This window comes from Amborella trichopoda, chromosome 9 (genome assembly GCF_054954075.1).
Source record: "Amborella trichopoda isolate Santa Cruz 75 chromosome 9, AtrichopodaSantaCruz75HAP2 v2.0, whole genome shotgun sequence".
Classification (NCBI taxonomy): domain Eukaryota; kingdom Viridiplantae; phylum Streptophyta; class Magnoliopsida; order Amborellales; family Amborellaceae; genus Amborella; species Amborella trichopoda.
Genome location: NC_142344.1, coordinates 47,714,263 through 47,740,569, shown reverse-complemented (window position 1 = coordinate 47,740,569; position 26,307 = coordinate 47,714,263). Strand labels below are relative to the sequence as shown.

Here is a 26,307-nt window from a genome sequence, read left to right as displayed (position 1 = left end):
CGCCAAACACTCAAAGATAGGATTATGGGGAGCAAGGATATTCAACAATTCGATCTTAATTCAAGATTCTGGGAAAAAGAAATTGTAAAAGGAAGATTCGTACAAGAGCACTATACAATTGGGGCAATATGAATGGTGTGTATGCCTTTCAGGTTAAAGAACGCATCCTCAGAATTCCAGAGAATCATGGACGAAATTGTTTGCCCATTCAATCATTTTGCCGTATCTCATATGAATGATGTTCTCATCTTCAACGATTTGAAAAGCCACTAATGCACCTCGAGTCCTTCAGGAATGCAATCAAAAAATACGGCATGACGCTAGTTGTTCCCAGAAAAAATTGAGTTCTTAGGTCACAAGATCAAATACGGGAAGACCACTCAATGGATTTCGCCTACACATTTCCGGATCAAATCCCGACAAAACCCAGCTCAAGTGGTTTCTTGGACACTTAAATTGCTTGTCAGATTACCATTCCGAACTAGCAGCAAACCAAAAGGTTCTGACAAATTTCTTGAGGAAGAGGTCTAACAAAGTCTAGGGTGTGGAGCACTAGAGTTGTGGTTAGAATTAAGGAAAGAGTGAGAAAGTTGCATGTTCTTACCCCATCGAATGATGCAGAACCCAAGATCATCAAAACTAACACATCTGATGTAGGTCAGGAAAAAAGGACAAAGGGAGAGGAAATAGTCTAGTTCGCTTCAAGAATGTGGAATGAGGCCCAAGCCAAGTTACGCCAATGAAATGCAAAGTTTTAGCTTCATTAAAAGACCTTCAAAACCATCAAATCCATACTCTTTAACCTAATCTTCACTCTAAGTTTTGATCGCAAGCCTCTAAAAGGAATTCTTGAAGAGGAAGCAAAGGACCTTGCATTGACTCAGATCTTTGCCTGATGGCAGACCCAATTCTCTCTCTATGATGCCACCAATTGAACACATCCTCGAAAAGAACTCTCATCCAGAGTTCCTAACCGAGGAGTATCTTACAAGAGGAAGCAAAGGATAAACTAGAATGATTAGAAGGGAGGAGGAACTAAAGAGTGAATGGCATAATAATGGAGAGGACACAATGATTTCTACAATTTTCTTAGCCTATTACTGAAACGACACATGGGCTACTGCTGACGCCCTACACGGACCACACAGCACCGGCACAGAATGGAGCACTCTAAGATCAGAAGCTACCAAAAATCATTTGATACAAACAGGATCAGCCGATGTAAGGCATAGTTACGAGGGTAGGGAGATTTAAGGTCCACCTTCATCGTAGATGTCAAAGGAGAGAGAGAGAGAGAGAGAGATCTCACGCACCCCTCAAACTCTTTATATTGCCCATACAAAATGGAAATAATACATATTGGTCCTAGTTAACTTAAATGAGAGAAAAATAAAGATTATCGGACTTTTAATGTGCCCCCTCAAGATGGAGCATAAATTTTACCATGTCCAGCTTGGAACAAATTGTTTGGAGTAGGTTATGTACAAGGGCTTTGGTTAAGATGTCTGTCAACTAATCTATAAATTTTACACACGGAGTGGACGCCTGCTTATTGGTGACCTTCTCTCAAATAAAGTGACAATCTACTTGAACAATGCTTAGTTCTCTCACGAAACACTAGATTGCTGGCTATATAGATTGCAGCGGTATTATCACAATACATCTTCATAGGCTCAGCAATAGTAAGCCCCATCTCTTGTATCAATGTCTTCAGCCACATCAGTCCACATGTAACATGTGTGATTCCTCTATATTCAGCCTCTAACCTTGACGTAGTCACAACATTTTGTTTCTTACTTCTCCATGTAACCACAGTTCCACTAATAAATGTACAATTGCTAATGGTAGACCGTTTGTCAGATGGAGAACCTGCCCAATGAGCATCTATGCAACTTTCAATGCTCAAATGATTATTTGGCCAGTAAAAATTCAGACCTTGACCTAGAGCTCCCTTCAGATACCTCAAAATTCTACAGACAACATCTTAATGAGAAATCCTAGAGAGTGCATCAACCGGCTCATTAGTGGTGATCAAATAAATCAGCTTGCCTACCAGTCTTTTGTACCTTCCTGGATCCTCAAACAACTCCCCCTTAAAAGCCAATAATTTTATATTTGAAGCCATAGGAGTATCGACTGGTTAAGCATCTAATGTTTTAGTTTTTGTCAACAAATCAATCATGGACTTCCTTTGAGACAAGTTAATTCTCTCAATTCCTAGAAAAATACCTTAGCCGGCCTAAATCCTTTTTCTGAACATATTGTTTTAGATCTCTCCTGAAATGACTGTTTCCTTCTTGATTATTGCTATAATGACAATATCAACAACATAAACAACTCAAACAATTATCCTAGAGTCCTATTTGCAGATAAATTGCGAACGATTTAAATTGCTGTATTGAAATCCGTATACCACAACAATTTCACTAAATTTCTCGAACCATGCACGTAGGGATTACTTCATATCGTAAAAATTTCTCGATCCATGCACGTAGGGATTACTTCATACCGTAAATGGCTTTCTTCAACTTACATAACTTTTATGATTCCCCCCGAGCAACTAACCTAGGTTGTTACTCCATAAACACCTCTTCTTGTAAATCACCATGGAAGAAGGCATTCTTGAAATCAAGTTGCCATAGTGGAGAGCCGTTGTAGGCTGCTTGTTGCTCAATGAGTTCCCATATATTATCGAAGCTGAGTGCATCCATTTCCTCTTTTATGGTTTTCTTCCACCTAATATGAGAAAGTTCTTTCTTATAGGACTTGGAATATAAACATATGAAAGAACTAAAACAAAACTTCGATAGGATAGAGACAAATTTGTAAAGGTAACAACAGGAGCAACAGGATATTGAATACAAAACTTCGAAATAGAAATAGATGAGAGAAAACTAACACAAACTTTGATCGAATGGAAAGAAATTTGTAAATGTAACAACATGAGCAATGGGATATTGAATAGAAGACCTTAGAGCCCATTTGGTTCCCTGTAAATGGACCATGGGAAACCCATTTCCATTGAAACAGCCTGTAAATGCTACTTGGATGCCCTCCCAGGGTAGGAGTCCCATTTCTACATGGAGACCGATTTCCACGTTTTGAAGCTTATTTGTGAAAATATCAATTCCACCAAAATAGATGGAATTTAACATTTCCAAGAGATTGAAAGAGAGCCACAGGCCTCAGAAACCTACGGTAAGTTACATCTTATAGAGTGGGTTGAGGTCAGCTCAAAAAAAAGACCTCAATCCTAGAGATATAATAATTATAATAATTAATATATAGTACTTAGTTGGGATAAGGCTCGGATCTTTGTTACAAGGTCACAATTGCTCCTAACCACTAGATGTCAAATTGGATGACTTGGGGTGTATCACAAAGTTCGAGAAAAAATTTTGAACTTCGTGTATTCTCAATGATACGCTGACAACCACTCAATTTGAAATCTGACGAACATGGATGATTGTGACCTCCTTGTATTACAAGTAAATGGTCTATTTGTATACTTTTCTAACATTCATCATCATCATCAAAGACTTTTTCCAATTATTTGGGGTCGGCTATAGATTCAGGATTCATGGAATGTTTTGGCAAAGTTCTATGTTGGCTGCCTACCTAGCACAACCAACATCCTTTACCTGAGCCTGGGACATGTTACAGGAAAGTTTCAAGTCCTCACCCTTCTTATACCACAACTAAAATTACCTATAATAATTATACATAACAATTATAATAATTATATTTAATCATGTTAATTTTATATATTATAGTTACAACTAATTATATATTGGTGATGTTTGCATATGGTTGCAACCTTAAACAATCAAAATAAAGTGCATCCCCAAACTTTGTCATCAGATGCAATTTTGGTGTCAAAAATGTTTAGAATGGCCTAGGAATATATTTTCTTTTCTAATTATAAATTTTAAACTCCAAAAGTGGTCCAAATCAAGCAGGTCCATACATGCATGAAAATCTTGAAAATGGATGGCCCAGATAATGTATTGCAATATGTACTATTTTGAGGACTTGAAATCCTTTTTCTTTCCTATATCCATACATCGCGATGTCACGATGGTTTTCCGACATCAAAATAGCCTTTTTCGATGGATTTTTTAAGTGCAACTTAATTCCACAATATAAGCTATCAACCTTATACAAAATTTCCATCATATATTACTATATATAATTAATTTGTATATTATAATAGATATCTATTATTATAATATATAATTAATATAATAAGGGTGCAGTTGGCATACGGATGCATCTGTAGCTGTAGAGGTAAGGTGACCTTCAAATTTTATCATGGTATATAATTTTGATGTAAAATGTTCTTAGGATTATCTCAAAATCTATTTTTATATCTAATTATAAAATTTTAAATTTCAAAAATGGGTAAAATCAAGTAGATCTATAAACATATGAAAATCTTGAAAATGGACGGTGTAGATAATATGTTGTAAAATGCACTATTTTTGAGACTTAAAAATCTTTTTATTTTTCATGGTCATACATCTCGATGTCGAGATGATCAATCAAAGGGTTTTTCAACATTAAAACTACCTTTTCCGATGGATTTTTGAGGTGCATCCGTAGTTCTACATTATAAGGTTGTATCCTTATATAAACTTTTTCCTTATAATAATAGATATATAATATTATAATATACAATTAGTATATATATATATATATTATATACAATTAGTAATATATTATATGTAATTTTGTAATATATACTGTAAAAGTATATTGTATTATAATATTACATTGTATAATTTTTGGGGAGGCACATCTTTCAGGCAACCCAAACAGTGGACAGGCATCTTCCAGGTTTCTTAATAGATGATATCCAAACAGCAGACACCTATACTCTAGGAGATGCCAATTCAAGGAGATACCAATTCCAGGAGAGGCATCTTCCCAAGATATCCATTCCCAGGGAACCAACGGGGCCTTATGCCTTTACAGATGTAAGTTAAAAGCAGGAAATGGACTTGTAGGTGAAGATGATCATTGAGTGGCTGGCTGAGTCAGTGGAGGCTATCCTTCGTGCACTTTTCTTTACACGTAAACCTTTCTGAGTTGCTCTGGAGGGATATCATGACATGTAGAAGTAATAGGTTCAGGAAGGTCAGATGACTGCAATGAAGATGAAGTATCAACGGGAATTGGAAGAGGATCCATAGATGATACGGACTCTAAGACTTCATCCAGAGAAGCACAAAAGAAATTTGTATCAATCATGCGACCATCTTAAACATAAAGAGTATTTTCAGAAAAGGTATCATCAACACAAACAAATTTCTTCAGTAAACCAGGATGATAGCAACGATAACCTTTCTGGAAGTGTGAATACCCCATAAAAACACACTTTACAGCTTGAGGATCCAACCTATTATTACCCGTAACTAATACATAGACAAAACAAACACCCAAACAGTCAAGGAGCATCAACAAACAATTGAATAGCAGAAAAAAGAATAGAATGCAATGTTTTTCCATTCAAAACTGAAGAGGACATATGATTAATTAATGTTAATGTCAGCAAAGCATCTCCTCAAAAAAAATTTGGAACATACATATTAACAAACAGAACGCAGGTTACTTCAAGTAAATGTTAATTCTTCCATTCAGCCACACAATTCTCTTGAGTACGAGAACAAGAAGTTTTATGGAAAATTCCATTTTGAGCAACATCATGTTGAAGTTATCTGAAAAGATACTCTTTAGTATTATCAAAACGTAAAACACAAATGGCTATTGAATTGAATTTTAATCTCCTTGTGGAACAATTTAAAAATGGAGAGAATCTCATATCTCTCTTTAATTAAGTACAACCATGCCATTCGTGAATAATATTCCAAAAAAGTTACAAATATCTATGATGAGAAAAACTTTTTACTGTAGTAGGACTCTATATCTATGATCAAACAGGTCTCCATTTATCAATTCTTGGACGAAATGTCGCCCTATGATGTTTGCCAACCGACAAGCCTCATGCTCTAAAGTAGACAGACTCTAAAGAAGGGACGTAAGAAAACTTTATTGAGAGAAGGGTGTCCCAGCCGACAATACCATAAGAAAGAAGGGAGAAGCATCAAAGTGAAGAGTAGCACCAATCAGGTTGTGATCCAAATAGTATAAACAACCTAACTCATACCTGCCATCAATCATCCTCCTTGTCCTTAGATCCTAAAAGATGCAAGGATAGAAAGCTACTAAGCAGTGAAAATATTTGGTTAATTTACTCAGAGACAGAAAACTGAAAGGAAATATTCCAATATATAGCACAGAGGACAGGAAAAGGTAGAACGAGCATAACTATATCCTGTCCGAACACACTAAACAGTGATCCATTAAAAAACGTAGAAGAGAAATTAGGAATACACTTGTCTAGAGATACAAAAATAGAGGATTCACTAGCCTGTGTGGTTGGTGAATAACCCAAGAAGTGGGTTTCTGAGATGCAAGAAGCACAAAAGAACCTAATTTAACAAGTGTAGTAGTGGAAGTTGAAACATGGATATTAGGTTGTTGTACTAGTTTAAAAAGATTATATTTTTCTCTTGAAAGCACAACAGAATTTGACTGTTGTTGATGGTCACTAAGTACATTCAGTCAAATAGCAACACTCTCAAATGTGTAAGTAACCTGATTTGCCCAAGCAGGCTTACCAACCTTATCCCAATACTTATTAACAACATGATTTGTAGGCCAAAATAAATACACGCCATCTTCCTGAGTCATGACCACGACCCCCAACCTCTGCCTCCATCACCTCTCCCCTCATGTATTCAATGCTGATTCATCGCTAACACTCAAATCAGAAAACGGCATTGGAGGGGTTGATATACTGACATGTTGAATGCGCGCATATACATTATTGAGGGACAGTGGCTCACTGCTTACCAAAATATGTCAACAAATACAATATTACTCAATATTCTATATCACTAGAAGATTCCATGTCTGAACTCTGAACTTTCGCAACTCTGAACTCTCCAAATTGCTTCTTTTGTAATTCCATATCACTAGAAATAAGCTAATACAAATTCAGCTCTCCCCACATGCCTTTAAGGCAATTATACTATTCACTCACACTGTTAATACCCAATTGCAACCGAAACATTTTCTCAAACAGTTTATTTATTCAAGAGATTTTCTTATCTAATGAAATTTTCCGTGTCCCAAATTTCTTTAGCAGTGTCAGCAACATCACATTTGCACTTATTTAAGATTCCATATTACTCTAAAACAAAGTCATAATTGTGAAATTCCCTCTCATCCACTCTTCATATTTACTATCAGATTCACTAGGCTAGTCCTCAATCAAGAATTTCAATTATCCCCTAGCACAAAGGCATACTTTAAGAAATTGAACTCATGTACAATAATTGGACTAATTCAATTTTAATGGAGTAATTTGTATCCCCACATGTTCAGGAAGACTGAAGGTTCCAGGTTTAATTTCAATAGCCATTAGTGTATGATATAAATGATAATGAAGACATCCAAGGTCAACAGAAAACTCTCACTCACACAAAGCCTAGAGCAATGCTAGGAACAACTTTAGAAAAGGAGAGATACTTTCATTTAGCTCTGAGCTGAAATCGAACCCTAATTCAAAATTGGTGAAAAGTCCCCTGTGGATGCATTGTTGAATTTCACTAATAGATGGATTATCCATTCTGGGCATGATGAGTCATTTTGCTAATAAACACATTACCGATTTCATCTCTTTCTAAGGAATCTAGAAGTAAAGAGACTCAACATAGCTCGGGTACTTTCTCCCCATTCTTCATCTTTCCATTGCCACATAGTCTGCTTTAGTTCCATAGCCTTGATATGATTATTCAAAGATTTGGCATATGAACCGGGCTGCTTTAATTCGGCATGTAACTCCTCTAACATTGGCACCGTTGGAGTAACTTGCCCGAGCTTTGCTAGCTTGTTAATGGACTTTGACAACACGAAGTGCTCTGAGAGCACAACCTTCTTCTCCTTGTCTCAACTCAGTGATATCATTGGGATGTGGAATAGTCAAGTCTCCTTGTCCCATAAGTCCACTTTTATTTGATGTGCCCTCTTTCCACCATTCCAAGTTAACAACTCTACATCTTGCTCCCCATATATGTGGAGCAATCTTTTCGTGGTGATTGAGCTGAAACTAGTGATTTTGCCAAGAGAATATAATTGGTCTCAAAGTATTTAAAGTACAGAATTGAACATCAAAATGGTCGCTCTAGATGGCTGGAGCATTCTCTTATCGTCTCATGACTGAATAGTCGTCACTCATGAGGAGCTTCTTTCCTAGTCTGACCCTGAGTCCCCTAAACAATGGCAAGGTCATTTAATCTGAAATCTTGAGAAGTTCGAGTTACTTTTCTCCTTTGACTTTGTCCTCCTATTAGCTCCCAATCTTTTCTTTACTTTGCCATCCATTTTATAATTGCCTTGCTGGCTGCAGTTAATGCAATTGAACTGCTTGTTTCTTTTGTGGAACTCCTTTCAATGGGGTTGAGTAACCTGTGTCTCTCTTTGTACGAGCCTTGGTTGGCGATGATAATGATGTCTAAGATGACGTAGGCGTTAGTGTTTCTTTGGGTCCAGATAATAAGGCAACCCAACTCCTCACAGATATCTCGCCTGACCCATGAATCATTCTTTCACTCCTGGATAGCATTCATTACGAGGCACTATTTTTCTAGGGTCTTTTTTATCGATCCCCTTACCCTCACATATGTTACATCACCCACAACTTTCCCTTCAAACTCCTTTCGCACTATCGGCCCTACCGAACCTGGGAGGCCAGCCAACATCAACTCTGTGTAAAATACCTTTTGGTGGTCACTGAGTATATGCACCCTCAATCTGAAGGTATTTAGGGACTAGCTGAGCTCAACAAGGGAGCTAACCTTTAATGCTAGTACGACATTCCTTTGAAAGCTTTCTATATTCTGCATTGGTCCACATAAATGAGCTTGTATAATCATCAGATGACTCTCAATAGCGTTCAGGATTTGTTGCCCAAGCAAGTCGAGCAATGGAAGACCGTACACACCAATCTGATGTTGTCTCTGATTTCCTCTTTCTGCATTCATCGAATTGATCCCACCAATGCCTCAGTTCCCACGAATCCCTGAGTTCCCACGAATCCCTGAATAAGTATATTCATGGCCTCCGATTGGGATCTCCCTCCTGTTATGTGCGCATTCGCGGCACAATCATTAGGTTGAGTACTTTCATGATCTATAGCTCGTCTTGCCCGTCTATGCACCACAAATAAATGGTGCGGTGATTGAATCCTCGTTGAAACCAGAAGGGGTCCCCAAAGGTGAGATCTGAGGGCATAGGTTTGTGGAGCCTTCTTTTGGAAGGCTTGGAAGGCCTTTTCAGAGAGTGAACTCTCTGTATTTCCGAAATAGTTGGACGTATCCTCTAACTGTTGGCCTTCCCACTGTCAGTCATTCATAGCATTATATGTAGTGCAACAAGGAACAAGAGACCTATGATCACCTCATATCCCCCTCTGATCCTAGTCCCCACCCCAACGATGAGCTAGGACTTAGTTTTCAGCTTACTTTGTCCGACCAACCACCGTTGGAGTTCAGTTGCAGGTGGAGTGGTACTCTATTGAGGGGTATCTCCTTTAGAGGCAGAGAGCAGTTCATGCCTTCAACTGTGAAGGATTCTCTCAACTTGTCGTCTAAGATCATCTAGTTTGAGATTCGCGTCATTAAGCGTTGTTTTGGTCTAGTTCAGCTGCCAATGAACTTGGTCTTGAAATTCCTTCTTGATCCCTTCCATACAAAATAGGGGGACTACTCATCTCTTCTCCTCTCTATTTAATCTTAACGGCTCAAATGGGGGAAAAATCAAGGATTCCAGTTCATTTCCTCTTGCACAGGTCCAAGCAGACCTAGTTACCACTGCCATTCTTTTATCGTCGACAAGGTCCAGAAGAGATATCTATCGCCCGCCCCTAGAGCTTTTATCCAGGTGCTTCTTAGGCAAGATTTCCCATCCTCACTATAGTCCTTTAGCTACCACACTTTATGAGGGTTGTAGAGGTATTTCTCATGATATGCAATGATAGCCCTGCAACAACGAAGGCTTCCCATCTCCTTACACCTTCGGGATAGGAATTGAACTGTCTTTTGTTAGGATAGCCTCACCCTTGTCTAACCATCATACTAGCTCACTTTTCTAGGGAAGTATGTTATGGCCGAAGGGGATCAGGAGCCGAATTCGAGGATGAGCCAGCCTGAGTTTTCCCCTGATATGCTCCCTCGAGGACCTCCACCACCTTTGCTGTCTAATGATCTAACATACATGATTTTGGAATCCTAACTTCAAGGGGCTTTATCTTTTGAGGAACAGTCATATTCCCCTCGACATCTTCCTTTATGTATACTCCTCTGAATATTGCAGGTTTATTGATAACTGATGTGCAATCGTTCACCGCCCTGTAGCACACCTTCCAGGTGACCACTATATTCACCGATCCTTCCTGTATATTGAATCCATGGGACCTCATTTGTAGGTGGAGAAACTGATTCAAATGTTGATCCTGAAGCGAGAAGTTGAAGTTGGGGGATATAAAGAACCTAATCCACCCTCGGGCCATGGATGCGTCTACAGCTTCAAGGAGTGCAGTATCAAACATCATATGGGGGCTATCAAGGACACAGACCAAGACCAAGACCAAGGTAATGAGATTGTCTCATGCTAGAGGAGCTATCACCACCTCTAGCTTTCCTAAGAGGACAAACCTCATTCCCGTATCCCAAAAGTGGCATAGTTTCTTAGGTTTGAGAGGGAGATAGAGAACTGCTCTGAGTTACCAATAGCTTGGATACCCCTTTCCCGACTTCGACATTTTCTACTAATCTTAGGCCAAAAGCCTGTAACATCCCTTGGGCTTGTATACATCTCTGGCCTTTATTTCTCCAAATTTTCTTGGTTTCTCAGGGCCCATATTTTTGAAGGAATCATAGAGATTGGACCCTGAGAGGTTTCATCCTCCTCATCCTGCTCCCGGCATCAGTACTTGATAGCCAAGAAGGAAAAGAATTGGATATAGTCTTCGTTAGCCACTTTTGCCAGCAACAGACGTCCTACGAGTGACTCTATACAAGATAGCAGATGAAGATATGAGAATGTTACTGATCGAGCCCGACTTGTCTTCCCATGGAGGTATGTCAACTAGCGGAAGGACAACACTACACCAAAGGCCCAAAGAGACACCCTAGTAACCTCTGCCTCCAGAATTAGGTAGATCCAAAGCCAGTGCTGGCTCTGATATCAAGGGACACCCAGGCTGAGGGAGGAAATGACTAACCCCTAAATCCCAAAGGTTCAAGATATAGGGTTTAGGTTTTAGGGATTTAGGGTTATTAAATCATTCTCTCATCCTATGCAGAGATGGTCATCCCACCAGTAGCTAGTTTACCATCTTTCACCTTCCTGCAATAAGTCACACAATCTAATAATAAAAAATGAACATTCTAACTGTTCTCAGAAATTTTCAGGACATAAATCTCTCTATGGTTTGGATATAGATGGAAGTAATGAGAAGAGATATATTGATTTATAGTCACAATGAGGGTATAGCCGTGATAGAGAGGAATGGCGGAATGGGATTCGCATAGTCGACCCCAAATAGTTGGGAAAAAGCTCGGACGATAATGATAATGAACATTCTAACTGTTCTTATGGGGAAGGAGAAAGGAATGGAGCAATTGGAGATCCAAAGCCATCAAGAACATATATTTTAGCTTTGAAGTCTAATGTGAGATATTCAATTATTTCAAGGACACAAGTGCAAGAGAAACTTTAGAGTTTAAGGGAAGGAGATATCAATATCACTATTGCATCAAGTAACCTAACTATTCATTTTGTTAAGCAATGACATGGAGTTGAATTGTGGGTCTCATTAATCCATCCTGAGATACCTGGGATATTAATATAATATCACATCATAATGCATATAGACATTCTTCACGATCTTATAATCCTACCCATAAGTTGAATGCCAGAAAGCATATGAAATTTGCCATTTCAATAATTGAGTATGTACTACCAAGAAACGACAGTTATCAACTTTAACAGCTTTTATGGCTAAGACTTACCAAATAACAAAAAAGGTGTTTTTAGAGAGAAGAAAATCTTGTCTTTGCTTATAACTATTATCTGGATCATGGATGACTTATATGAATGTATCTAAACAATCTACATCTGCACTCACTCTCAAATCAGACATCATAGATAATTTCCTTTTCATTCGATCAATATAATAGATTCTACTACATTTAGTTTCCAGGTAAATCAAAAGCAACAAATAGAATGGAATTAACAGAAAAATAGAAAGCAAAAGGGAGGTACTACCTTCAAGGTTCAAAGGAGACTGGGGGCATCCTCTCATGTCACTTCCATGGCCGCAATTATGACATGAAATAATGCATGAAGGCACTGGAAACAATAAGCAATGTGAACATGATTAAATACGAATAACTGAAACGTGACATGAACCTACATTAATTGCTAGAACAAAAACATCCACTGAAACGCATTCATTATCATTTCTTCCAAATCAAATCTGAATTAAGGGGTACCCTGACTTCTAAGGGAGGTTACTTCATAAATCCTCACCCCCATTACTACTGATAGATACAATGCAGACACTTACTATCTGGAGATGATATCTGCTTGGATGCATGGCGCCATGGATCTTGAGAACCATTTGTGAAGATTATTTTGGATGCTGCACATTTATTTTAAAATATAAGGCCACACATTCTCTTGTTCTCACATAATTGCCACCAAATTTCCTTATATCACGATTATATAAAATATTAGACTAGAGAAAAACTCAAGAAAACTCAATCTACAATGCAACAAGGGCAAATAAACCCATAAGAACTCTGCAAACAATGATCCAAAGTTCCTGAGTATTCTGCAATTATTATTGAATCTGTTTGTGTAATTCAGAAAATCTGGATCATGATCAAAATGGCTCTTGAATTTGGTCATTGGATGAAATAAAAGAAAACAATAAAAAGAAAAACAGAAAGCTTCTCCAAAACTTCCTTTACAGAGTACATATGTAACTGCTTCAAGGAGCACGCAAATCAAAGAAACAAATTCTCCCACACTTGGAGTAGACAAGAGTCTTGTATCACAGAACAAAATGCTGCTTTAGAGATCAAATTTTATAGTTGTCATATTTTCAAGCTTAACTTTGACGACAGTTCATTCAATAACCTAAGGCCCTCCAGAATGGAAGGCCCCATTAGGAATTGATGAAAATTCCTGGGATTAGCTTAATTTGGCCCACTGGCCCAGGAGGATGACATAGCTGCTGAGGCATAGGTCCTCCCATCAGCCTGCAAGTCTTTACCCATCCTATCATGGTCTAGTAGTGATTGAAGGTAATTCACTAGATGTGATTAGATGTGCAAGTAAAGAATTCATGCATCAATTGAGATTTGAAGATTTGATTATCAAAATTAGTAGAAGTAGCCTATCTCCTTTCAATGCAACATCTGAAAACTCACCAACTCACCCATGTCCCTCAGACCCCGCAAGGCACGGTGTCCCATTGAAAAACCTCAAGAACCAGCCAAGTGGACTTCTCTGAGTCTTGTATATACTCAGCTGAGCTGAAGTGGCTGACTTGGGCTTAGGCCCTGCCTGCTTCCGAGCCCGAAACAGTGTTTTCAATCACTGCATCAATGTACTTCTAGGACAGCTAAGAGTAAATTTCATGCCCTTGCTGGAAAGGTGTGCTTACTTAGACCCCCTATGTGCAAAGGAGGCCTCCTGTTTCTCTAATGCTAGTGTTAACATCTTGGTATATGTCTCAGTTTATACATGCGACAAAGTGGTGCAGCATGATGTATAACCTTTTGTGCAATGAAATGTGATTACAAACAAAAGAAAAAAGAAAGGGGAAGAGGGGAGAGAGGTGGAGAGGGAATGAGTTCCCATGGGGACTATAAATAGTTTCCATGGGTTGCCACCATGAGACTTCTGGTCCCATGTACATGATGGCCTAGAGGTTTGCCTTGAGGCCACCATCACACAATACAAAAGAAAAAAGTGGTCTGTGACTCACCCTGCTCTCTTCTATGAAAGGATTAAATGCCCCTGATCAAATTCACAGAGAGATTCCCCCTTCTCTTTCTTTTTTTGGGTTTGAAGGGGTTGGGGAGAGTGTGGAGAGCCTCGATTTCCGGGTTTATGGTTTTGTGCTCTTTAGCCTATATAAATTCAACTATCCATAACAAAGATACCGTTTACTGGAATTTCCCAAGTTTTATTCGTGATGATTTAATGAAATACAATTCACAGACAAACTTGAATGCATTTTCTACATGTTTAGAAGCAGTGTGAGACACCTAGGCAGGTGGAACATAATCACATGGTTTGTTTCTTTTGGGGTCAAGGGGGTTGATTTTGCAAAGTCATGACTATATACCTTTTCCTGAAAACTTCCTGCAGTGTGGAAACATCCACACCGCAAATAGATGGCATGAAGACCTGAGGAAGTCTTGACTATTAGGAAAATAACTCACACCAACAAATTTAAGTAGTGAGATAAGTACTAACCCGCAATTCGTGTTCCCCCATAGTAAATGTTAGTTAAATAAACATCAGGATATAGATCTTCACCAAATACATCTCTGCAAAGGTCCAAATGGTATCTAGAGAACAAAACGCGGGAGAAACATTATTAGGAATTTTCCAAACAAAAACATAATATTTAGACAAATAAGAAACTTAATCCAGCTATACCTCATTTGAAGGCACACTACAAGACAAATAACACAAACGTCATTCATATGGTGTGGTATTGAAAATGACGCAAACCAATTTCCAACAACAACATAATATTTAGACAAATAAGCAACTTAATCCAGCTAAACCTCATTTGAAGGCACACAACAAGACAAGCAACACAAACGTCATTCATATGGTGTGGTATCGAAAATTGACGTGAACCAATTTCCAATGTAAATATAGCATATACATCAGATGGATTATGATTGCAATGCACTTACCAAGAAACTTGGATCTTAATAGTACTCCAGAGAGGTAACTCCCTAAAAAAAGATGATCCTTTTCTTACCCATTAACTTTTTCTCTCTCTACCCATTAACATATTTATTTTCTCAAAAATACTGCTTAACACATTTAACTCCTTAAGCCTAAACATAACTCATAGGTTCCTCAAGGAGAGGTACACAAAAGTTCATTTAGGGGATAATTGCAAGGTCATAGTGCACTATCTATGGAAAACAAAGTTAATCGCTGATGTTTTAATCATGACAAAAGCATAATAACTAACTAGTAAGAAAATTAATGCAAACAACATGATAATTTTGAAAATAAGAATCTTTCAGTTGACATATCCAGAAAAAGCAAATTAAATGGAACCATTAGAAATGAAATTTATTCACATAATATCGTGCAAATATTCTTCAAGTGACCAAAAATCAATATCAGCAATTTGAACATTTTGAAAACAAGAATGTGAATTTCATACTTACGTAAACTAAAATGAATGGAACCACTACAAATATTGCACAACATTCTCACACAACAAATCAAAGGTAACTTGAACTGGTGAAACCATATTGGAATAAGAGCATCTTAGAAAGGTACAGGTATCCATAATGACAAAAGAAGACAGATTAGTCACTAGAAATGCCTAGAACAGTTATGTGCCAAGCAACAATAATAAGCAGTTATGTTTAGCGACTAAAGATAAGGAAAAAAGAAAGAGCATGACAATGTGCACTACATGCCTTGCATCAAGCTTTGAAGATCTGATGCTATCATTTGATGGTGCCACCTGAAAATAAGCAACCTCTGTGCAAACCTGGTACCACCACAAACGACTACCTGAAGAAGTTTTGCAAATCATCAATGCAACATTGACAGCTCTCATGAAATTAAAAAAAAAACAAAAATTAAAATGGAGGACCTAAAGTTCTAATAAGAAACAAAAATGGAAAGGAATATTGAAGTCTCTTTCCTTGTCCAACACCAACACTAATATGTAAAAGTTAACAACATATTTGTAAAAACCTGAGGAACCTACAGCATTCTCTGAACACTGCTTCAATAGATTTCTAAAATCATTTGCGTTGGGTGATATACTACTAAAGCTTAGGACATGGGAAGATCATTTTTGGTGTTCTACATATGCTTTTTGAAGTATTGGAGATAGAAATGGTATCCATGTCGAAGTACCAAAAAATAATAAATTTCAAACCAGTACAGAAAACTAAAAAATTTAGAGGGATCTAGCCTTAAGAAACTATCTTGAGCAGTTAAACTTCAGCGATAAGGATGCTCTAACTAAAACACTTACCACTATCTGAACTAAGTGTTGTGTTCCCCAAATATCGTCGATCATAAGTTTCAAGCTGCCCAGGAGTATTAATATAATATTTTTTCACATAGCTCGCATATGCATCCTGCATCTCAAAAGAACATGCCATTAGCACAGGATACAACAAGAACCAGGACCCTACAAGGAAACTTAATGATGTTTTAATTTCCCATTAATTATACAACAAATACATGCCGGGCCACAAAACAAACAATGATTTTGGAAGCAAATTTAGAAACTTCGTATCAGCTAAACTAAATTTTCGCAATATCATGCAAATGAAAGAAAGTTACCTTGGGAATGGCAAAGCTCATTATCCTTCACATATATATGGTCATACAAAACACTTATAAGATAAATATGCCCATAAGTTAGAAAGAAAATGGGACTAAGGTGCCGCATAATCATCATCAAAGTAATCTTCATAGTACAACCATAATCTTAATCCTTCTCTTCTTATGATGGCAAGATTTCAACATGCCTATGAGAGACTTGCATTTTATCCAAGTAGTACCTTAGAGAGGACATCTGCAATCTGCAATGAAGTAGGGAATGGTTTATGCAGATCTCTTAAGTCTGAACCTTTTGCTCAATCAAAGTGTTGATCTATCTCAATATGTGCCAATCTAGAAAGGAAAATTGGATCTGCAGTACTCTTTGAAGTGCTTCTTTGGTCGTAGAGGATTATGGGAGGTATCATTAGAACAACTGCACTAGATACTTCAACAAAGTTATCAACTATTTTTTCCATAGATTTATTCGGTACTTCCACACTAGATCTAGAAACTCTAGATTATAGTTACTGGAACCTTGAAGGAAAGGTCACGGACCCACTCCGGAACCTCAATCGCGCGATTCCAGCTAGGGGATATTGGACGGAACGAGGATCCCTATATTGTGATCCTCGTTCCCAGCAGGTTTGAACCATGGTTCTCAAGTGTATGACGCAGTGCATATGATGTTTTCTATATTCGGCACTGATTCATATGTATTGATTCATGTTTGTGCCCAATGGTAATGTGAACCCACGCATCATTTCCGAACCCTTAAAACATAATATTACGATTTCTTCCTCAAGAAATCGTGCTTGCCTGTGACAAGGATCGTGATCCCTTGATATAGGTTCGTACGGACGACGATCCCAACCACAAGGAGCTTCCAACAATCCACGGTTCTGCATACCAGAGCCAGCTCCTGCACCCGGGAACGCACCCGCACCGGACAACTATGCTCTAGATAGTTTCTACAGCCCCAGATACCAAGAATGACATCAAAGAATATTATAATTTAAAATTAAAAAGAAGCAGATTTCTGAGCTCCAAACCACCTCTCCATCAGCATCAGCAGAAGAAGAAGATTTTGGCTTCTAAAGAAGAAAAGAACAGCCTATAATTGATGGTGGTTCCGTGGTATCTCAATATACATTTGCAGCTTCCAAGCACTGTTTTGATGAAAGTTCCATTATATATTACTATGGTTGAGGTTTGCATACCGTTGCAACTTTAAACAATCAAAGGCGCACCTCTAAACTTTGTCATAAAATGCAATTTTGGTGTTGAAAACTTTTAGGATGGTCCAAGAATCTATTTTCATCCCTAATTATAAAATTTTAAACTCCAAAAATGGAGCAAATCAAGCAGATCGATAAATGCATGAAAATCTTGAAAATAGATGGTCCAGATAATATGTTACAAGATGTATTATTATTGGGACTCGGAATCTTTTCTTTTTTACCCATATCTATACATCTCGATCTCGAGATTATCAATTAGAAGGTTTTCCAACATCAAAATAGCCTTTTTGAGATGGATTTTTGAGGTGCACTTTAATTCTACAATTTAAGGTGCCAACCTTATATAAAAATTTTCCTTTATATAAGATAGTTACAAAAAAGACACAAGATGTGAGCTAAGGGTTATCACAGGCCGAGTACTCAGTACAAGAAACTGAGATAATAAGTTACAATGAACTACAAAATAAAATAAAGCCAAAATAACGAAGGTGTGTAGTGAGAGATGGCAAATTGAGCAGAGAGAGAGAGACAGAGGAGAGAGAGGGTAGGAGAAGGAGAAAGAGAGAAAATTTAAGGTCTGGTCTACTGAAGCTTTAATGGAGGTAGACATATGCAGGTAAGAAAGAAGTAGAGAAGAAGATCAGTAAGAGATTAAGGGGAGGGGAAACGAGAGAGGTCCCATCCGAGAAGAGGGGATTGGGAAGGGAAGAGGAAGCGAGAGATAGCAGCTGTGCAGAAGGTTATAGAGGATTCTCAAGAGGAGGAAGGGTGAGAAGGAAGGAAGGTGCTCATTGGGTGCCTCATAGTTCTCAGGGGAGGAAGGGTGATAAGAGGAATTATGATTAAAAGAAATTTTAGTGAAATTCACAACTAATGCTTCCAAGCATTGTTGTCATGGGACTTGCATAAAACAACATACGTGTTTTAGCATAGGAAAAATTTAGGTCCAGTGAACAATGAATATTCTAAAGTAGCGAAGACTTGTACAATTAGCATTAGTGTTCAAGGTAAACCCCATCATCCTTCCTAGTTTAACCCTAAATCCAACAGGCATATCAATTGGATCAGGAAATGAGCATGCAAACTATATGTGGGACGGTGCAGGGCCATTCCTTGTCAAGAGGATTGTCATCTTCAATCCTACTTCCATAAATGCATACAAGGTATTGAAGGGACACGAGAGCTCCATCCCAGATTATTGCAAGAATATGCATCATAATTACATAAAGATGAATCTTATATTATGTATGTTCAAAATTGCAGATTCGGGCGCCCAGGCGTTTTGGGTGTTTGGCCGCCGAGACGCCCGGATGCCCGCCCAAAAGACAAGGTGCCCACCAATATTGAACCTCAACCCCCCCCCCCGTCGTCCCTACCCCAAACAAAAAAAAAATGGTTTTAAGTCTTTGGGAATTTTTCGGGTAATTTTAGAGCTCCAAACTCCTCGTGAAATAGAAGAAAATGTAATAGTACAATCACATAACAGATTTATGGATATAAGTCTGAAAGAGATAGTAACTTGTAAGACATTAAAATACTTGAAATCCTAAATATCATTGTAGGAAACTAGAAGTCTGGACTCGAAACGATACACAAAGTCAACAAGGCAAAATAAAAAAACAAATACAAGTCATTAACCAAACATGTAAATATCTTGTAAAAGAAAAAAGAAAGGTAAAAAGAAAAAACACATGATTCGTAACATAATATGTTGTAGCAAAATAAAATCAAAACCCTCTTTCAAATATGATAATATTTTAAAAAAATCAAAATCAAATCGATGTCGGTGCAAACTTCGTCTATTGGGTATCCTCAAAATCAACTACTAGAAGCACTAAATCCACCCACGAACTATTGCCTTTGTTTTGGAAATCACAAAAATCAAAACTTTATTGATCTTTCGACAAATCACAACAAGAGTAGTTTTTTGGAGAGATTTTCTTATCCTAAAAGCCACCGGTTTTGTTTTGGAGGTTTAGAATTCCCCCAAAACCCTTTTCCCGCCTTTTCACGAGCAAAAGTAACTTTTCTTTTCCCTCGCCGAGGGTTTTTTTCGCCCTTCCGCAAACTGTCACTGGGCGGCGCCTAGGCGGGGTGCCCAGACTGCAGCGCTTGGGCAGCGCAGGGGGACGCCCAGAGACAGGCCGCATAATTCCACCACCCAAACAGTGCCTAGGTGTTTTTTGAAATTTGTCGCCTAGGCAAGCGGGCAGCCAATTTTCGAACATTGATTACATATAACATTATTATCCAAACTGAAGGTCAAAATGCATGCAAATTTTCGAGGAATTTTGGTCGGAACACACATATAAGACTACCGTATCAAACAATCTTTCGAGATTGAAAATGAAATCCAAGATGTGTGCACAACACCAACAGTTTCAGCTTCAGTATTTTGGTGGGGTGTAAGAAATAAGACTTGAACAACCTAGATAAGCATTAGGATGGATCAGCAAATCAGTTGCAAGACATTTCACCTGCGAGTGCTTCATGTCAATCCCTAGGTGCATCTTCATGGAATATTATCTATGAGCATTGTCCTCACCTAAATCCAATAAGGTTTTCCGTAAATTCCTTTGGTAAACTTTTCTCTTTGTGCATTTTAAGTAGTCTGGTGTGCCAGTAGCATAATCCACCAATAAGAATACTAAACATTGGCTGCCACTCCGGACATCAACTCACTAGTTAAATGTGCATGATGTGCAACTTATATTCTATGCATGGTTTGTAAGCCACTTTAGCAACGCTCTAGTACCAAACATAGGCCTTTTTGTAATATGTAAAAAGTTTTAAAACTTGTTTAAACCTCTGATTCTGGATCGATAAAGGGTGGAAATGTCCAAAGTGGACAAGAATGAAATTCATCCAATCTCTCTCTAAGTCAGGGCATCTCACAATTTATATTGTTGGTGGGGTATATTTTGATGCCACTCATCAACTTGAGGTTGTAAGGGGCAGCTTGTTACTGTTCTCGGTTTATAGTTGCCAGTATTACTCCCTAGTACCATTCCAAGCCACAAGAACTACTTATGTCATTGCTCATGAACTTTAAACAGATTAGAAAGTTTAATCACTTGCATAGTTATGCTGAAATGGCTGAAGAGACCTATGTCAGATTATTTATAAACCTTACACAGATTAGGAAGTTTACTTGCATACTTATGCTCATCTGGCTAAGGAGATCTATGTCTAACTCATCATTTCCAGCAGGTATGAAATATTTAGTCACATGAGAGAAGTTAAAACATTCACGTAGAAAATGTAATTTCTGGAGAGCAAGTTCCTTGAAAGACATTCATCTATAGGTTATATAAAATCTGTTCCTCATATTAACCACCAACAAAATAAATAAACAAATAAATAACAGAGAGTGAAAAGGAAATTCTGTTGCTTATACTTCCACAAAAACTGATCTTTTATGGGACATTATGGAACCAAAAGTCTCAGTTTGTCCAAAAGATCAACTCACTTAATCTTTATTATCATCATGACTCCAAATGATCAAGATTAAGTTTCACCATTGCCTATAACCGAAGAAATGGCAGACTGCAAAGAACTGAAAATCAATGTTTCACAATGCACAAGCAGACCCACTAAAGACTTAGCAATTAATGATCTTTATTAACGTAAAGATACCTACCACCAAATCTTTTCCTGATTTCTTTGCATCAACAAGAGGGACACATAGTTGATCTGGATTGCCATACTGAAACTGCATGTCTTGGAAACAAGGTAATCATCTACTGACAGAGAATAAAAATCCAATTATTCAAACAAAAAAAAAAAATAGCTCTCTTAGATTGATAACATACCGCTGTAACAGCAGCATCTGCAAGCAAGTATAAAAAATCATCATTCCTTTCAAGCTGCAGCAAACACACCATTTAATGCATTATGGGGACACTCACTGCACTACATTCATGGCAAGCAAAAAATTGAAAAGAAAAATTAAGGCAATGTGGTGTCTCAACACAAACAAAATAAATAAAGTGAGCCATGGTACAGAATAGATAAATACATATTGTCAATGGATATATTCAACTTATATTAACCAAAGGAAAAACAATGTCCAAGAGTCAGAAAAGAAACGGGTAATTTAGATAAGCAAGAACCATATGCTTATGTAAAAGATGATAAATGCTAAGAATTTTATCCTCATATGACAACCATAAAAAGACAGAGAACTCTATCCATTAGCTCTTTCCTCAAAAACCTAATGTCAGGAGCATCATCTGCACATGACCACAGAGCTTACAATCCATAAATTTCATAAATGTGAGAGCGAAACTTCCCAATTCACATAACTATTTGCCTGGTTTCCTCTGTTGCTCGCATAAACCTGATAAATAATGCCAGACAACTCAAGTAGAACTGCTTCACCCTCATACAAATCCCAGAGGTGGAACCAATTGAAGCCCTCAAGCCTTGAAAATAAGCCCTCCAACTTACATAAGACTTCCCTATACCAAACAAATGAAAGAAAACAAGTTCTAAGTGCATCTTTCATTAGGGATGGAAATGAGCAGGACAGCCAAGCTTAAATAGGGCACCCTTTTATGTGGCCCATGAACCAGGCCAACTTTCAGGTACAGATTCTCGTCAAGCCAGGCAGTTCATGGCCCAGACCTGCTAGTAACATATACTACAAAAGCTAGAGCCCAAACCTGCACGGCCACATAACAGAGAGGCCCGGGCCGGGGCCAGACCTCTAGGCTGCCAGGCTCGGACCGGTACAACCTCGGCTAGCCCATCACCAGCCCTAATATTTGTCGTCATAAAACCAGCAAGCTATTCCTGACCTTCTAAATCATATTCCTAATAAACATCCATGCTGCATAAAACTTTCTCCCCTTCTTGACCGATCACCCTAAACTTTAGTACCTTCCAAGACATTATTACATGTCACGTATAACTCGCCCCAAGCCCTCATTTTGTAAACTGCATAACCAAATCGATGTCAATAGTAATACCTTATTCATGAAATTTACATCACAAATACCTCAACATTGATCTCTTTCGTTAAAGGCAATCCACTTGGAGATGAGGCATATACAAAGTAACATATACTTGTTGTACTCACCCAAAATTTTGAGCAAAACTCCTGGTTCCGAGATATCCGCACTCAATGCAAATTGATGCTTCCAATTCCTCAAACAACACCAATCAAAAGCCCATAGGCAATTTTGGCTTTTGAGTTCTGGTATGGGAGATCCGAGCTCTTTTAATATTTGGATAAATGGTGAATCCAAAACTTAAAATCTCTAAGTTCCAAAATTTTTGTATTTCTTTGGAGGAAATAAGCTTATGATTGGATAAAGAACCCAAAATAGGCTAAAGGAAGCAATTTCATCAAAGATCGACCATCCGTTGCAAAGATATCACAACTTCTTGAAATCGGGAAAATTTTGGCTGAAATATATAATCTCTAGACACGATAAAATTTGAATTTTTTTTTCTCAAATCTGATATATCTAGTGGATGGGTCAGGTAAAAGAATCAATCTATACCCCAATAATGGCTCAAATCACATTATGGTCCAAAATCGAAAAAATGAAGAAAAAGAGGGCAGATTCCCACTCCCCTTATAAACTGCTTTTCACAGTACTAGCCCGACTTTTATAATACTAGGGCGAGTCTATACAGTACTTGCCAGAATATTGTACATTTTATTATGCATAACCCCGCCCAAAAAAGAAATAGGGCAAGGTTTGAGGCCCAGCAGGGTGCCGAGCATGAGGTGGCGAGTCCAAGCAGACTTGCCTAAGTTTTCGAGCATTGGTACTTTCCAACAACTGTTGCATTTAACAAAGAGATACGGGTCAGTAACACAATGTTGAGCCCCCTCATGAAGTATGGCATTTGATCACAACAGTATCTACCAGTTATCATTAAGCAAAGTCAACCGTTACAGCAAAATTTTTAAGGTCTGAATATGATTGATGAGATACATGAGTAGAAAGCAACCTATAAAAGCCTACATTGCAAAAGATTTGCACAAGCACCTTACCATCTCAATATAATCATTGGGTGCATGAATGGCAAAAAGGCATAAAAACCTATGCAAGCATGTATAACTAAGCAATGCAGAAAGAAGTTATCATTCCCATGCAATGTGCATGTACAATCAACTGCAAACAGTTAAAATAAAGGCTATTAACTCACACCTTCTAGGAAAAACATAACTACACTACAACAGGAAAAAGGTACCTTCTCTGCACCAAACAAGGACTTAACAGCTATTTCATTGTCTAGAAGACGTTGCTCCACTAGTCGAGTAATTTCTTGTAATGCACCTTTACAATCAGGGCCAGCCGAAACCCCAACCTGTGATCATAAATGATTTCCATGCATAATATTATTTCCAAATCAGAGAGAACCTTATACCACCATAAAAGAGATTAAACAATCCAGAATCATGTTACAATACATGATGAAAACATAAAAGCGAAGATTTCATCCAAATCAGAGAGAACCTTATATCACCATAAATGAGATTAAACAATCCAGAATCATGTCACAATACATGATGAAAACATAAAAGCGAAGATTTTATGTTGAAGCATGGGAAATGACATAACAAAAAGAAACAAGAACAATAATAAATTTGCAAACATCCAATCACATATATGCGTGTGACTATTTACATGCATGTGACTTGGTAATTCACATTTTTTCTTTGTTTCCTTACACAGGCTTCAAGAGCAAATTGCTGTGAAATGAGTATGCATATGTATGGCGTGTGTGCGGGTACGTCAGTGTTGGGTGCATATGAGGAGGTCAGGGAGTTGAATGAACAACCTGCTTGTCAAATTCTGTGAAGTTGAAGATAGAAAGAACAACACCAGAACTTGCAAGGCTTCCACATGTCAAATGCGGAAACTTTAAACGAAACCAAGCACTCAATGCTCCTGAGTATGAGACACCAAAAACAAACCAGGGATTTTCAATATTCGAACGATTCCACTTCACATTCAAAGAATCCTGAAAGATGGCCCAAAATTTATTATTAGTACAGGAATGCAGACAATTACATGCCAAGTCAGCAACCATAAGGAGTACAACATAAGAGAAAGACAAGAAACAAAACAAAAACAGGCGAACGACCTAAACCATAATATGATTGAGACAGGTCTATAATGTATCAGATTAAGACTATAAGCATAAAGAATTAGGATAATTATAAAATTATTAAATTATTACATAAGAAGCACCTTATAACTAAACTGTGGAATACACTCTCCAAAATCCCTAGCCTTCTCCACCTAACCAAAATTTGACAGTCGATTTGCCTCTCTAGATACAGGGTGGGTGCCACAGTCCAATAAGAAACTTATAGGATGAAGGATGAAAGATGAACATTAAAGGCTAAAACTCGGTTGATCTCCAATTTAGGCACTTAAATTTTCTAAACTCTATCCTCTAGGGGCGGAAGTTCATATTCTGAGATTGAGAATTAAGATCTGAAAGCCTAAAATACAAGAAAATGAATTTATATGGTCAACAGCCAATGTCTTTTGAAAGCATGGAGGATAAATAGAAGATAAATTATTCCATTGAGTGTAACAGTGCTCGGTCCCCAGTGCACTCAGTACAATTGAACTGTTGAATAACAAACAAACCAAGGCTACTGGTATACAAGTAATATTTATCAAATACTATTTTTATTTTTTTTTATTTTGTTTCTTTTTTTTCTTTTTCTTTTTATTTTTTTTTTTTTTTGCATTACACATTTCTCAAATACTATCACAATCTTAAGTATTTGGAATCAATTGCATGCATCTCACAGATCCAGATAACTTAAGCTTGAGATAAATGTACGACTTTCATGCATCAGATAATCCAAACTGTGCATCAGTTTGTGCTCTTAAGGCCATAACTCAAATAGGGGAAGCATTCCAAGAATCAATGTAATATGCAATCATTTTCTGAATGGCACGAATATAACCCACATAAAAATAAGAAAATTAAATAAAATTAAAAAAAAAAAAAACATCAAACCTGCATGGATTCAAATGTATAGCAACATGAGCAATCAGACAAAGAACCAATTTCTAATTTTTCGGAAGTACCCAGTTTTGAAATGGAAAATGAAGACCTTTTGGCTGAAGGTAAGCTGTCAAAATCAAATTATTCAAAAGAAAGTCCTTTGTAAAGAAACTGTATCATTGAACTACTCATTTACCTGATAATACTGACGGAAAACTGCCAAGTCAAAAAGAGCCTGCTTTGAAGAAAGAAATCTTAAGTTTTCTGTTGTTAACACATTGAAAGGAGAACTTTTCCCATAGTAACGATGCTCGAGAGAAATCAAAGCAGCACCAAATTTCTTTGCCAGGACCTGTAACATTCAACAAGAATGGGAAATTGCCTTTTATAACCATGAAGTTGT

The 26,307-nt window shown here is 37.6% G+C and overlaps 1 protein-coding gene across 3 annotated transcripts in view; it reads right to left on the bottom strand.

Annotated features, from left to right (window-relative positions):
* Positions 1–26,307, bottom strand: part of LOC18444652 (putative serine protease EDA2) — a 45,313-nt gene that overhangs the window by 8,131 nt on the left and 10,875 nt on the right. For 2 of the 3 annotated variants that reach the window (XM_006854816.4, XM_011628935.3), the window contains exons 3-12: positions 26,101–26,256; positions 24,717–24,899; positions 24,126–24,242; positions 21,731–21,784; positions 21,559–21,630; positions 16,385–16,490; positions 15,816–15,912; positions 14,617–14,711; positions 12,695–12,769; positions 12,394–12,477 (exon numbers count right to left, since the gene is read on the bottom strand). In XM_006854816.4, the coding sequence (XP_006854878.1) occupies positions 12,394–12,477; positions 12,695–12,769; positions 14,617–14,711; positions 15,816–15,912; positions 16,385–16,490; positions 21,559–21,630; positions 21,731–21,784; positions 24,126–24,242; positions 24,717–24,899; positions 26,101–26,256 (1,039 nt within the window). The remainder of the gene's footprint in view (positions 1–12,393; positions 12,478–12,694; positions 12,770–14,616; positions 14,712–15,815; positions 15,913–16,384; positions 16,491–21,558; positions 21,631–21,730; positions 21,785–24,125; positions 24,243–24,716; positions 24,900–26,100; positions 26,257–26,307) is intronic. The other variant, XR_002282732.2, reaches the window with a different exon arrangement.